This window comes from Alligator sinensis, unplaced genomic scaffold, assembly GCF_000455745.1.
Source record: "Alligator sinensis unplaced genomic scaffold, ASM45574v1 scaffold32_1, whole genome shotgun sequence".
Taxonomy (NCBI): domain Eukaryota; kingdom Metazoa; phylum Chordata; order Crocodylia; family Alligatoridae; genus Alligator; species Alligator sinensis.
In genome coordinates this window covers 1,164,280-1,178,620 of record NW_005842409.1, presented here as the reverse complement: position 1 = coordinate 1,178,620, position 14,341 = coordinate 1,164,280, and the positions used below count along the sequence as shown (strand labels likewise).

At 42.7% G+C, this 14,341-nt stretch overlaps 1 protein-coding gene across 8 annotated transcripts in view; it reads right to left on the bottom strand.

The window, feature by feature from the left end:
• PRKACB (protein kinase cAMP-activated catalytic subunit beta) overlaps positions 1 to 14,341 on the bottom strand; it is a 102,513-nt gene that overhangs the window by 35,434 nt on the left and 52,738 nt on the right. For 3 of the 8 annotated variants that reach the window (XM_025211525.1, XM_025211522.1, XM_006030009.3), the window contains exon 2: positions 308 to 369. In XM_025211525.1, coding sequence (XP_025067310.1) covers positions 308 to 369 — 62 coding nt within the window. Of the gene's footprint in view, positions 1 to 307; positions 370 to 2,508; positions 2,531 to 3,224; positions 3,253 to 3,431; positions 3,441 to 12,518; positions 12,646 to 14,341 lie in introns of those variants that run through there. The other 5 variants (XM_025211521.1, XM_025211520.1, XM_006030010.3 and 2 more) reach the window with 4 other exon arrangements.

Sequence of the window (14,341 nt, the reverse complement as noted above, 5' to 3'; positions counted from 1 at the left end):
CCATCATGAACAGTTAGTTGTAACATGTCATAAACAAGAGAAAGTTTAACAGAGCTTGAAACTTCCAAGGATTAAATAAATCCACAGCCAAGAATCTATCACTCCAAATGCACTTTCCTACAGCTACAGAGACCTCCATCTTGAGGAGAAATGACCAAATCATCCCTGTTGATCTTAACTGCAATGACAAAAATGGATTACTATTTTCAGTTTGGACACTGAACAGCATGTGTATTGATGCCCAATTTGTTATCAGAAAAAAATGTAATATTTAAAAAAAAAATTGAAAGCTTAAGCTGTTCCTTACCTGAGGAGGGCTTTCCCATTTTCTTAAAAAATCTTCTTTGGCTTTTGCTAGGAACTCTTTCACTGAAAACCAAAAGATATTCCTTTTAGTACAATTTACCAAATGTGTAAAGTAGAAATTTAAAATAACTATGCTTAAACGGTATAGTTATTTTTTTAAGTACCTGATACTATACTAGTATATAAGAACTGAAGAATGAAGTTTAATTGCCTTCACTCTACTTGAAGCAAGCATCAGTGCCTCTAACATTTCTACAATATCTCCAGTGGACCTCTAACCCTCCTGGAGTACTACATCTTTCTATACATGTTGCTTAAACTACTTCAGATCTAATTAGTCACAATACTGTACACGCAAGCAGGCTTTAAGGTGATGTTAAGCATTTTCAAACTGTTTGGAAAAAAACCTGCCCTTTACAAATCTACATCCAAATAGGGCAGACTATTTTTAAGTTGTATTTTCTTTCCATAACTAGAAAACAAAATTATTTTTGTTGCTTCTGTCCCCATGCCCCCCATCACCTTTACTTAAAGGCTGTTTGCAAGCTCAAGGACTAAGTGCACAGCGTTACTGCAAGCAAAAACAAAAACACAGGGCTACACCACCACTGCACGTTAGAGATGCCCACAGTCAGAGAATATACTTTTAAAATATCCATTCTGCATTGAAACTATAGCAATGTAGTAAGAGTACAATTCTGGGTGACTGTTTAAAATGTGCACTAGTAGATGATAATCCAAGATCATTTTTCATCTGTTTTAATCCTCAAAGATCATTACCAGCCAGGGCAGTATAAATTATTTTACTGACGTAATGATAAAACAGAAGCTGTTTCTATTTTTATTGCCATTCTGAAATATTCAAAAAACTAAAATGAAAAATCCATGGTAGTTTTTCTTGGCAGCAATCCACATAATCCAATATTAACAATGAGAGGCATTTAATACTGTTGTTTTTCTATAGGCAATTTCTAAAAACATCCAAGAATGCTGTAAGTCTTTTTTTAGCAGGATGCAGAAACACATTTTAATAAGGGCATTTAGTTTCCACTACTCATAAAAAGACAACCTTGATTTAGAATTAGCTAGAAACAGTCATGTGATAAAGCAAGAACTTCCTGCTCTTTGCCTCCAAAGAATACTGTTTTATCTGCACAGCAGATTTTTATATATGTAACCCTTGACTGTTGCTTTAACACTGACACAGCTTCTGCAGGGCCGGCAAATGGCAGAAACCATACAGTTGACTATTCAGTGTTTCTACTATGACATTTTCTCGATCACTTTTGTAAAAATACCAATGGATAGTCTATGTTGGGCTCCCACCATTACTGGCACTGTCAAGATGCATCAATCTAGATGGAATTTCAAAAAAATCCTCAGAGCAGATGCAGCCTTGAAGGCTAGGGCACTGTTTAAAGTAGAAGCATTGTATTTATTGCATGGTTATTAACTTCTAATTAGTTTTGATCTTTTTTCTTTTCTCTTCCAGAACGTTAGTTTAAAAAGGAACATGAGGAATATACTTATTATTTCTGGCAGAAGGAACTGTGTAAATAGAAATACAGTATTCAGTAACCAGAAAAAAGAGTTTTGTAATGAAGACATTGTTCTAATCAGCGTTCAATTACCTACAATTAAAAATTTTAGTCAGTGAAGAAATTAGCACATATACTCTGAAGGAGAAAAACATTTCCTTTGCCTTTGAAACTATTTTTTCAGAGTTTATAAAAACTAAATTTGAATCATACCCAAGAATTAAGATACATTTTAAAGTTAAGGACAAGAGAAAAAAAAATCATGCTATTTTCAAGGATAGGTAGAAGATCCTTTCTAAAAGAGATACAGCTGAGAACACAGTTTTGTACCTGCTTGCTGTAGGAGCAGAATCAAAGCACTGAAGGAATTTTGTTCATTTTATTTTTCTCAATGTACCAAGGACCACCATTCTTTCACTAATATTTTTGGTCTTGTCAAATTTCCCTGCAGGTAACAGCCAGATTGTTTATTAAATTCCACAGAGAACTTAGCAAGTGCAAGAGGACATTTTACATGTAATCTTTCCTATCTATTGTTCTCATTATAGGATAAAACATGCTGAATATTAAGAAATTGAGCAATTGAGTTGGAGATGCTCAAATTGCTTGAAGCATGAAAAAAAATTGTCCTTCAACATAAAACCCCTGTTTTATCTTAACTTACTTTGTCCCCTCCTCTGTCTTGAGACTTTTTTCAACGGTGCTTCCCATCTAAACAATACATTTTCTGGATGAACTTAGCTTTAAATCATTATATTCAACATATTTCTCATTTGATATGTGAATTATACTCGGTTGCAATTTTTAAAAAACAAAAAACAGATCCAGGGCAAAAATTCCAAAAGCACTTATGTGAGGTAGGAGCCCAAGGCCCCTGGCAGACATCACATTTGTTGCAAGTATTGTACAACAAATCATAACATACTAGACATTAAACCAGTTTAACCCCGGATAAAAATGCAGATCAGTTGCTCACTGAACAAGAACATCTTTGTGGCACAGCACAGAAATATCCCACAATAATTTTAACATGGGGCCAGCTGGCATGTTATAATTCGCTGTGTAATTCTCACATATATTGGGCAGCAAAAGTAATGTCTGCCAAGAGCCTAAGTCTCATTTTCAGAAGTTACTCAAGGAGCATAAGCCCTAGTGACTGTCAGTATTAAAGACATAGGCATTTCCACACCCAAATCATTTTTGACAATGGGCTGTAGGCACGTAAGCTGCTTGGATCCTTTTGAAAATTCTAACTGTCTCTAAGTATCAATATTTGCTCCAACAGTACCACTGGCTATGTTTTCTGGGTACTGTTTTTGGCACACGCAAGCTAAGTTCATGTTAATTGGTTGGTATGGGCCACTGTAATCAGGAACATACTATGCAACATCATTTTTCACAGCTTGACACTCCAAAATGACCAGGCAACGGGGGAGATTTAATCAAATGACAACTTCCAAGTTTTCCTCAAGTGCACATTTTTTAGCCATTTTTCAATGTTATGATTAGACTTGTTTGGACTTTTGATCTTCAAATGTTTTGTAACATGGTCTGTGACTCTGGGCTCTGCTGAAAGAATGAGCATACCAAAGGTCTCTATAGGTTCACCAAGGGTTTGCAGGAACATTCACCCACACAGATGAGATGATGAAGAGAGGAAAGAAAGAGAGAAAAAAGTTTTATGTATTTCCACAACAAACACATAGAAAACACAAGTACATTCCAATTCTTCCCCCCACAGGAATGGCTTCGGTAATGAACCACCCTTCCCCACATAGGATGGATCATGCTATATATAATACAATGTTTAAGGGAAACAAACAAATACACAAACAAACAAACCCTCCCCTAAAAACCAACCAACTAACTAAGCAAAACCTCCACACAGCTCTAAATACTCTTATACAGAACGAAAATGGTTGCATGTAAAAATTAAAATCTGATGACCATGTCATCACAAAAATAAGCAGAGAATTAAAATTTTCAGAAGAAATTAAGTCATTCTAATTAAGTTAGTCTGCCTGAAATCACTCACATAAAAAGTATTACCAACAGAAAAGATTTAAGTTTACTGCATCTATTGGTTTGGTTAATTTTCTCCTACTCTTAACCTTCTTGTGAAAAAAAATGTTTGAGGTGTACAACTGTGTAGGATATCATGGAAAAAGAAGATACCATATTAACTTGAATAGAAGATGAGGTTTCCACCCCCACCTCAAATCAGTATGGGGGGAAAAAACCTCCTTCTTTATAACTGCATACAAGGAAACCACTTTAAATACACTGCATACCACTAAACTGCTGCCAAAAGCAACGTGTGCTCAGTAATGGAAACCATGGGCAAACAAAGATGGGAACCTACCACAAGACCAGGTTAGTGCCAACCATCTGAATACAATATATAGTAGTGCTTGGTCCCCCTCAGCACAGGCTCTTTTTCAAGTCATGATGAGCCATTTTACTGCACACATTTCAACTTCCTCCTCCCTCCCACAGCTAAGCTGTGCCTTTCTTTCCTATTTTCAATCATTTCTGTTCACCAGCCTTAAATGTCTGGCAAACAAATGGGGTCCTAAACAGTTCACCCAGAATCTCTCTGTCACCCCCTATCTCAGCCTGTCGCATTTGATTAGTGTGGCCCCACTCTCCATATGCTGGAGCTGAACCAGGTTGCCTTGCAACTCATCTGCATATAATTTTTGGACGATTCCAAGACATGTGACAACACCAGGTTCAAGTCATGAGTGGGGTGCTAATCAGTACATGGATACTTTATGGTGGGGGAGAGGGAGCGTATCTGCACATACACATACTGAGCAGTGCTAACCTACGGGGTCGTGATGGCATTAAACATTATTGACTCAGCCAGGGCCCAGACCAATGAACTGCATGGTAAATCATAACCTTTCTGGCTTTGGACTAATATCATACATAGTTTGTATTCTATATAGGAAGGTAAAAAAGTGCGGCTTAAAAGTATGCTTGTGGAGTACCTGTGCTGAAACTTGTGTCAGCTTCAAAAAGAAAGATAAAATGAGTCACTTTATCCTTCGGTGTTTTCAAATTTGCCCCTCACTTCCATGTGCTTAAGGAAAGCAGGGTCTGACAATAAAGGCAGGGGAAAGAAATTGGGGAGCAGATGGCAAAGGCCCTGAGCCCTGCAGATTTATTTTCCCTGCTGTAGCAGTGAGACAGGGACATAATCAAGGCAAACTTCCAATAATTAGATTCCAAGGCTGGAAAATTATAACAGATTTATACATTTTCCATATATAGAATCTAAGTATTGGGTGGTCATCTTATAATCAGGTTCATCTTATAACTGAGTAAATACAATAATATTTCTAAAATAATTCATAATAAAAAGATCAGCCCCATTATTTAATAACAGAATGTCAGAAAGTCTGAATTGCATGAGCTACAATAACGGAAGTGGTGCATTTAACTGATCTGGAGCTGGTCTGTGATAACTTATGAATATTGTATGTTCCTTACATCATTGCAGGGTTGTTTGCTATATGCATATATTGAGTTAAATCAACAGCTAGATAGTCAAAAAGTGCCCTCAGGAAGTGGAATATTCTGAAACTGGAGCAGGTACCAGGACACCAGACACATTCACTGATTCTGCAGAGACTTGGAGTGGAGAAGGCTGAAACGGGTGGGGGAAAAGGTACAGTTAGTGATACAAAAGCTGCAGTTAGTAGCTAGGTTGGTTGCTGACTGGGGCTAGGGACAGAAGTTACACAGTCTGGTTTAAGTGATCAGAAATTGGTTTAAACCTGTAACAGAAAATAAATTCAGTAGTACACATAAACCAGTTTCAAAATGGCCAAACCTGGCTTAAGATAAACCTGGCTGAATGTAATATCAGACTTGACTGATTTGGGTCAAACCGGTTTATGCAACTTCTGTCCCAGACACCTTCCTGGTTTAAGTTCAGGTAGAGTCCCCCAGCATCCCAGCATGCTTTTCAGCCCTGGGTTTGGCTGTGTTGTCTGTTGCAGAGCACGGCTGGCCCAGCCCCTTTGCTCCCTAGCCAGAGTAGGGGCAGGGGTGTGGCTGGATGCAGGCCTGACATGGTCCCCTAAGGCAAAGGGAGCAGGGAGGGGGTTTATTCTCCCCCGCCACTCCCTCTCTCACCAGGGGACTGCAGCCAGGGTCTGCCTGGCTGGGGTGGAGCAGGCCCTGTCAGCCATTCCCCGCTCCCTACTCCTGAGGTAGGGGTGGGAGCTTGGCCAGAGCTGGCCAGCATGGCCCCCCTATCCACCTGCCTCACCTGTGACGGGGCTGTGGGGCTGAGCCAGGCTGGCCTGTGGGTGGTGCTAAGGGTGGACATGGAGGGGCCAGCCTGGGCTGGGCTGCGGGGGCCAGGCCCTTCCCAGACATCTATGGCTCAGGCTGGGGCCATGGGGGCTGCATGGCCAGATTGTTCCCAGCTCCCTATGACCAGGCCAGGAAGGGACAGTCATGGAGCTGCAGCTGGCTGGGAAGGGTCCTTCCCAGAGGCTGCAGCTCTGCCAGCCCTGTCCTGCCACTACCCACTGCAGCTGCCACCAGTGGCACCCCCCATCCTGTGGAGCACCCAGCGACTGCACCCTCATCACAAGCTGTGGGCTGCCTGGGACCAGGCAGGCTGTTCTGCCCCCTTTGCCTCCAGCTGCCGCCACCCCTGCCATGCCGCTTTGGGCAGAAGCCGTGGGGCTGAAGCTTCCCGCCCTCCCACCCAATGCATGGGGCAATGGCTCCAGCTCCCAGCTGCCTTCCACCAACTCTGCCTGCAGAGGGTATTCATCACAGTGGGTGGGCAGAGTGGGTTGAAAGCAGACAGAGTTGGAGCCAGAGATCCATGCATTGGGTGGAAGACATGGGGCTGAAGCTCCCTCCGCCCTGAGCAGCACTGCACAGAGTGGCAGGAGCAGGAGCTGCAGCTGGAGGCGAGGGGAGCAGAACAGCCCTGTTGGGCCAAGCCAGTTTCCCCTCGCCTCGAGTGGCTCCAGCTCTCAGCTGCCTTCCACCTGCTTCGCCCACCCAGTGTGCGATGATGAGCAGCCCCTGCGGATGGGTGGAGCAGGTAGAAAGCAGCAGGAGCTCCATGCACTGGGCAGAAGCTCCCTCTGCCCCACTGATACGCAGAGTGGCACAGAAGGGTCAGGAGTGGGAGAGTAGCCGCTGGAGACAAGGGAAAGTTGGCTTGGCCCAGCAGGGCTGTTCTGCTCCCCTCACCTCCAGCTGCAGCTGTTGCTGCTGCTCCTGCCACCCCGCGCAGCACCACTTCGGGTGGGGGAAGCTTCAGCCTTGCAGCTTGTACCCAGAGCATGGAGCTCTGGCTATAGTTCCAGCTGCTTTACACTCACCCAGCGAAACGAGCAACCCCTGTGGGCGGAAGGGCTGGAAGGTGTCCCAGGAACTGAAGGCCCATGCGCTGGGCAGAAGCCACAGAGATTAAGCTTTCCGTTCACCCACTCAGAGTGGTGTGGCACAGCACAGCAGGGGTGGCAGCAACAGTGGCAGCTGGAGGTGAGGGGGGCAGAATAGTCTGCCCAGCTCTGGGCAGCCCACAGCTTGATGCAGCTGTAGCACTCAGGTGACTGCCTGGAGACAGGGAAGTTTAATCCCCCCCCTGTGCCTGAGGTGCTGCCCATGTCTGGCCTTGGGGACAAGCCTGACAAGAGCTGCTTCCTCCTTCCCCCTCTAGGCTCAACCTAGTTGGGGTCCCTACAGGCCAGGGTAGGGGGTTTAAATCCCTCTGCAATTATGCTTAGCCCCTGCCAGGGGTCAGCCTGGATCTGGCCCACAAAGTTTGATCTGGCCTTGAAAGGTACAATCTGGTCTGAGGCAGCAAGAGGGGAGGGGGAGAGGAGGAAGTCAGTGCCACATTGCTCCATCATGCTGTCCATCTGTTCAGCAGCCCATTTGCTGCTCTCTTGCACTTCAGCTTACCTTCACTGCAGAAATTGCTATTGGAGATATCGACTGACAGTGAGGGTAAGCACAACAGACCTGGGTGCTGGGGAAGGGGTTGAGACTAGTACCCAGCCCTACAGTGTGGGGCTGGGTTGCAAGTGGCAGGCCACAGCAGCAAAAGGATGCCAACCTCTGGGCTACAGAATAAGGTCTGGGATAACATGCAAGTCATTCCAAATAGGCCAAAGACAGGCAGAAATTCACAAAGACCTTTTGTTGGTCTTAAAGTCCCTTTTCTTCATACGTTTTAGGTCTATTGTTTCCATTAACGATATTTTGCTTTCAGAAGGCCACTTTTGGTCACTAGAATCAACACGCATTACAAACTCCTGAAGGGAAGAACTGTAGGACCTGAATGCAGTTGCACCTGCTTGGGTAAGTACAAACAATGAACAGGAAACTGTAGCCCTGCTTCTGGTCTAAGAGCAAGAGAATCATGCTCCACCCAAAGAAAGTTAAAGGCTTAAGGTCTCATATGTGGGAAGTATACTCGGAGGCTGCATCAGACATAGGCATGTGCGCTTTGTGGAGCTGCAAACCTCTTTGCAGCACCACAAACCATGTTCCTAGAACATTAAAATATGCCCCATGATGCAATTTTGCAGCACAGGGGCAAATTTTGCTACCAGGAAATCCCAGTAGTATAAAAAGGGTGCAAAGAAGTGGCACAGCACATGTGAGGGGAGTATGTGCCAGCAGAAACAGACTTGGTCCTCTGAGGAGCCACTCTGACTGCCAGTCTCCACTCCTTCAGTAATCCCCCAGCTCCTCCAGCACACCAGGAGCTGGGAAGAGTGGGGAGGGGGCAGTTTCCCTGAAGCAGGGCAATTTGTACCACACCAAAGCACATGTGTAGGGGCATGCACCATGATAAATAGTAGTAGCACAACTTTGTGCCGCTACTATTTTTGTTGCTGCAAGCGCATGCCCCTGCATGTAGGAACACACCCGGAGAGACTATAGAATAGGTGAGAGATGCAACTAATCCTGAACTGCAAATAGGCAAGTGTGATCTTGCATTTCTCCCACCTTCTCCTGCCTTCTACCTAAGTGCATACTTTGAGGGGGACTGTGTTAGCTACTCTTATGAACATTCACCATCCCAATGAGAGAGAGCAAAAGAGATATTCAGGAAAATCTTCTGAAAAGGATCCATGGCAAAAAAGCAAAGACTAAACATATTAAGAATAAACACTGGGCCCTACTGCAACCTTCATCATCTGTGCTAAATGCCAGTTTCTGCTTGGAATTTAGAATGCCCTATATAAAATTACAATTTAATTGCAATTCCAGAACTTTAATATAATCACTAAAAAAGTATAAAGGTAATAGGTCCTAAAACAATATATTTCTAGCAAATCTCTGGTTTACAACTAATGGCAAAATACACATGCAGAGAATTCACAGGATAATCCTATTTTGAAATATGATATATTTACACCATTCATTTATTTAAAATATTAAGTATTTGATGTTATAGCCGTAAAGCCATATCCCTTCACATAGGTACATATAAATGCTCTGTGTCTGGCATACTACCAACTGAGAGAAGTGTGATCTAAATAAAAAACTGGAATTTTCCAGAATCCTAAATCCAGTTCTCACAGTCTGTGTGGTCTTGTTGAGGCCACAGGTCTTGTTCAAAGTTTCCCTTCCTTAAAATGGGAAGAATATGAAAATTCACAGAGTTGATTCATGTGAAAGTTTTTTAATATGAAAACAGACCTAAGTACTAAGCATGAGTGGCCTCAAGGAAATAATTTAGCTTTTATAGCTCCAATTAACTTTCTAACCACAAAACAAGCTTCAAACAGAAACTAAAGCACCTCTCTAAAAACTGACTCAAGTCAACAAAGGCAAAATATGTAGATCCTGACAATATGAAGAACAGCTGGTAAGAAATCAGTAATATGTACCGAGAGGCTGGATCTTGGTAAAAGCCAAACTAGTTCTCTCCTGTGAAACAGGCTGTTCCATGGACTCATGAGTTTTCATTAGGCATTTCCAGGTTTTTGCAGAAAGCCTTCATTATTTTCCATTCTTTTAAGCATATACAACATAGCACTAAACAGGTGAAAACTGAGTACATACTGCAAGGGTTGGAAGTTTCCTATGAGAGAAATGCCAATTTACATACAATCACTTTGAATTTAAATAACTTATTCTATTTATAAAGGAGGAACTTTAAGTAGTTTGTACAAGTTGCCCAGCAAACAGAGAACGGCTTACTGAACTACCAGTTACACTGTTATGGCCGCTGTAATCACTGCTTCTCCCCGACCCAGTCTGAAAATGTCCCGCCTCCATTATATAAGGCTTCCTTAAATTACAGGATTAGTGTTCAAACATTACAGCACTGGATGCAATTTTAAATTCCTAAACATGGTCTTTAATACCAAGATAAACAAAACACTTGCTGCTCATTTTTTATTTTGATCTATTGTAAGCTCCTTGGGCTTTCCCATGATGACCAGCATTCACTCCCAGGTGCTAGGAAGGCATGTTGCGATTCTTAGAAGCATGCTGGGTCTATGAACCATGGCAGGGAATCCTGGCTGTTCTACCAACTTCAGACTTTCAGTGCCCCCCTAATCCCTCAATGTGATCACTTGAAGAAATAGCTGGTGTTCGTCTTCTCTGCCCACATTAACTCAGTTATAACTTTCCTTTTTGGGGGGGAGCCTATTTCTTTTCCACAATACAGTCTCTAGCTCTTATGTTCATCTTTCCCAACCCTTTGTGCTCTCCTACACCAAACAGCACCAGAAAAATGGCACAACTGTGGTCACTTTTGAACTGCTGTTCAGATTTTGAAGTGGCAGTAGGACTGAGCAGGAGGACTGCTCATTTCATCCTGTTTGACAAAGCAGAAGCAACTCCAGCACCACCAGAACTATCTGTAGCCTCAAAACAACAGCAAACTCTGTATCAGTTCAGCGTTTCATCCATTATTTTCACAACTATATGGGCTAGATTTTATTCTTAAGCTATTTTTTTAAATTTCTACAATAGTTAGTGGGGTGAATCCCTTGCTTGATGGGACAAACAGTTACCAGTAGCAAGTAGGGGACTCTGACATATATGAGAGCCAGATTCTTTAAATCAAAGTTCATGGGACAGTTCTGCAGGAGATCCATACATATGCTGGAATATGGACAAGGGGACAGACATGCGCGCACACAATTTTAGGAAATGAGCAGCACTACTAACTGACCTGCTTAACTCACTATAAACAAATCTCAGAGGGAGAGCTGTGGTGGTTGAAGAGCTGAGAGGTAAAACATAAGGAAGAAAGAGGGTGATGCAGGATACAGCAATAAATTACAGCGGAAAGAACTGCTGCATCTGTGGGCTACAAAGGCAGAACTGGAGTCCCTTCAATTTCTGCATGCACACATTTAGAAAGTAATTTTAATTTGCAACAAATTGAGATTGAAGCTGACAAGATCCACCAAAAGGCTCAAAATTAGTAGGCAGATAAAATAAATTCTTATTCATGATTCTGAACTCCTGGACTTTACAGAATTGTAATTATGTCTGTGTTGGACCCTCAGGGCAGCTATATAGTCGGTAGCTGGCCTATTTGTAGGAAACGGCACAACTTCTGCAGATGGATTTGTGGCTCAAGGATCAGACTCTTAAATCATCTCAAGACCCATCAATTAGCCATGGTAGAGATCACCTTCAAATTGAGAGATTGCTGACGATGACATGTAGGAAACAAAACTATTATAAACTATGATTATTGTCCTAAAGCTCCAGTCATTTCTAAAAACAAATGCAAACAAAGCAGAAGTCTAAATAGTGTTTCCCTCTTTAGGTTTTCTGGTTTGAAACTGCAAAAGACTCCTGTTCAGGAAGCACAGTGTTTTCAGTAAACAGAAAGTTATTATTTTTTTATTTTTTACTGAATTCTAAACAACAGAAGATGTGCTCTTTCACAACTGGACTAGCACTCCTACAGCTGAAATGGCTTTTCTTCAGTTCTTGTGGTCCTGACAAGGGTAGTAAACCCAAATACACTTCTAGATGTGAACTCTGATATTACTTAATTACCTTAAAAAATAATAGTGGCCCAAAATGAAAGCAGCAGTGACCGTGGAGATATTAAACTGCTAAATGTTAATCAAAACTAATAATACAATTTACTTACTTTGGGGCTTTCTACAGAGACTGAATGTAGCAGTGCTCAACAGAAAGTCATTCAAGAAATGTAGAACCCTTAAATGAAAATGTGAGAAATGACCTTTTCAACACAGGCAACTCCAGATCCAATAAACAGAGAAAACTAACACTTGTGCTAGTTTACGTATTAAGTGATGTAGATGTCCAGGTCTTTCCACAACTTTCCTGACTAATTGGAGGGAAAAAGTGCTCTCAAATTCAAATTTTAAAAAGGGATCTAGAACCAGAGAACTTCAATATTTTGAGACTAATAACCACACTTTAACAAAAGATTAAAAAAACCAAGAACAAAGACCATATTGCTCATAGAAGTACATAATCCAAGGTCTAAAGGAGGAAAAGGAGCATTCACAATGTGCTATTTTGCAAATAACTAACAATAATGAATGTTAAAGATGAAACACTAAAAAGGTCAAAAAAGAAGAGAAATTAAGGAACTACAGTATGGAGGACTTCCTGGGCAGATGTCACTAAGATCACAATTTAAGATGTGAATATTAAAGAACATATGCAAAGACTTACAGGTGGCTGATCTTACTTCGTTCATTGATTAATTTCCTGCAAGCAGATGCCAGGGTTATCTCACACCTAATGCTGGATACATAGTCTTCTTGGGGGGTTCCCGTTACTGTTTAAGCTTGCTTCTAAACTTGGTTCCTATCCGAGACCTTAAATCCTTCTGCTTGGGTAACACACACACACACGCACACTTATATCCCTGAGGTGGAGCCAATAGGACACGCCTGGTCTGGCTGTCAGGATAAAATCAGCTTAACTCCTCTAAAGTTTTATATAAAAATCTTAGAACCTGACACAACAGAATTCTGAAATATCTTTTGAGGAGCATACTTTTAATCCTTACAGGAAAAGGTTCCCTGCAATAACAAACTGAGATGTACTACAGGCTCATTTTTGACCTTAAATAGCACAAAGACCAACTTCCTGAGAAAGGAAGTCTTGCATAAACAAAAACAATTTCCACAACTCTATGCATATAAAGCACAAACTAATTTTTTTCACTGTTTTGAGCCTGGGGCAAGCAGAAGATAGGTGTGGTAACTTACTATGTATTTGGATAAGGAAGCACATAACTATTTTGAGATACAATGGGATCTCATACAATTGGTCACATCTTGTATCTTATGGTTTGTTTCCATTCAGCTACTTTAGATCCCACAGCAAATGGGTGCTTCATGTTTCTCAAAGTTAAGTGGTCTAGGGCAGACCACAAAGAGCTTCTCTCCAAACAGTGAGATACCTTAAGGGAGAATGAGACACTTTATAAGAGTAGCTTAAAGTTAGAACATGTCACTGTCCTGCTAAAGGAACAGGTGTAGTTAAGCAGAAGTAGCTGCAAGATCATATACTATCCTGCTAGAAATTACTGTTGCTAATATATATATATATTCCAAGTGAAAAATCAAATTGGAGACGAGTTCAGAAATTAAGAACCCAGACTATGTACTGAATATTAGAATATCTCCAGGGAGCTGAAGGAGACATCTAATCTACAAGACTGCCATACAGAATTTCAATAATAAAAGATGCAAAACTACAGTTATAACTTTGGCCATAAAATGGGTGCCTGACAGTAGTGTTTTGTCTTAAAAAAACTAAGGCAAAGGATTTATAAAACAGCTTAACCTTGTAAAAATTGTAAAATGAACAAAACAGCACTGAGGGAGGAGAGAGGAATATGTTAAGACATACAGCTGGGGCTAACTAGGGACTAGAGCAGGGGAGGGCAAAATACAGCCTGCTAACTGATCGTATGGAGCCCACGGGTGGGGGCGGGGCTACCAACTCATGGGCTCTGACTGCCACATGGTGCTGAGCAAACAGAACGTCACCCACAGGGTGGGTGGCAGGGACTGCTTCCATCCAGAGCTGATGAGGCAGGGTCAGCTGTGGACCTGGGCGGATGCCTCAGTCTCCACATGGAACCTGCTGGGTGTGTCCACAGATGATACTGACACCCACCTGGGGCTACTTCTGCCGCACTGGGGGGCGGTGGTGTAAACTGTGTCCCAGGGGCGCCGGGGTTGCAGGAGAACCCCAACCCAAAATAGAAGAAAGCCCCAACTTACCATCTGCAGGGGCTGAAAGGAGTGAGAAGGCGCGTGCAGAGAAACCGCCCACGCGGCTCATCAGCCGCGTTCATATTCAGCTGGGGCCGGGTGACGTCAGCTGAAGACACCACCCGGCGGAAACAAAAGGCGGCCCCAGAGGCACAGGAGGGAGGCCGGTGAGCGGAGGCTCAGCGGGGAAGCCCACACGCCGAAGGGCGCAGCTGCTGCGTCAGGCAGCCCGGGACGGCGGGGGCGGCGCCAGCGGGGGCGCCGGCA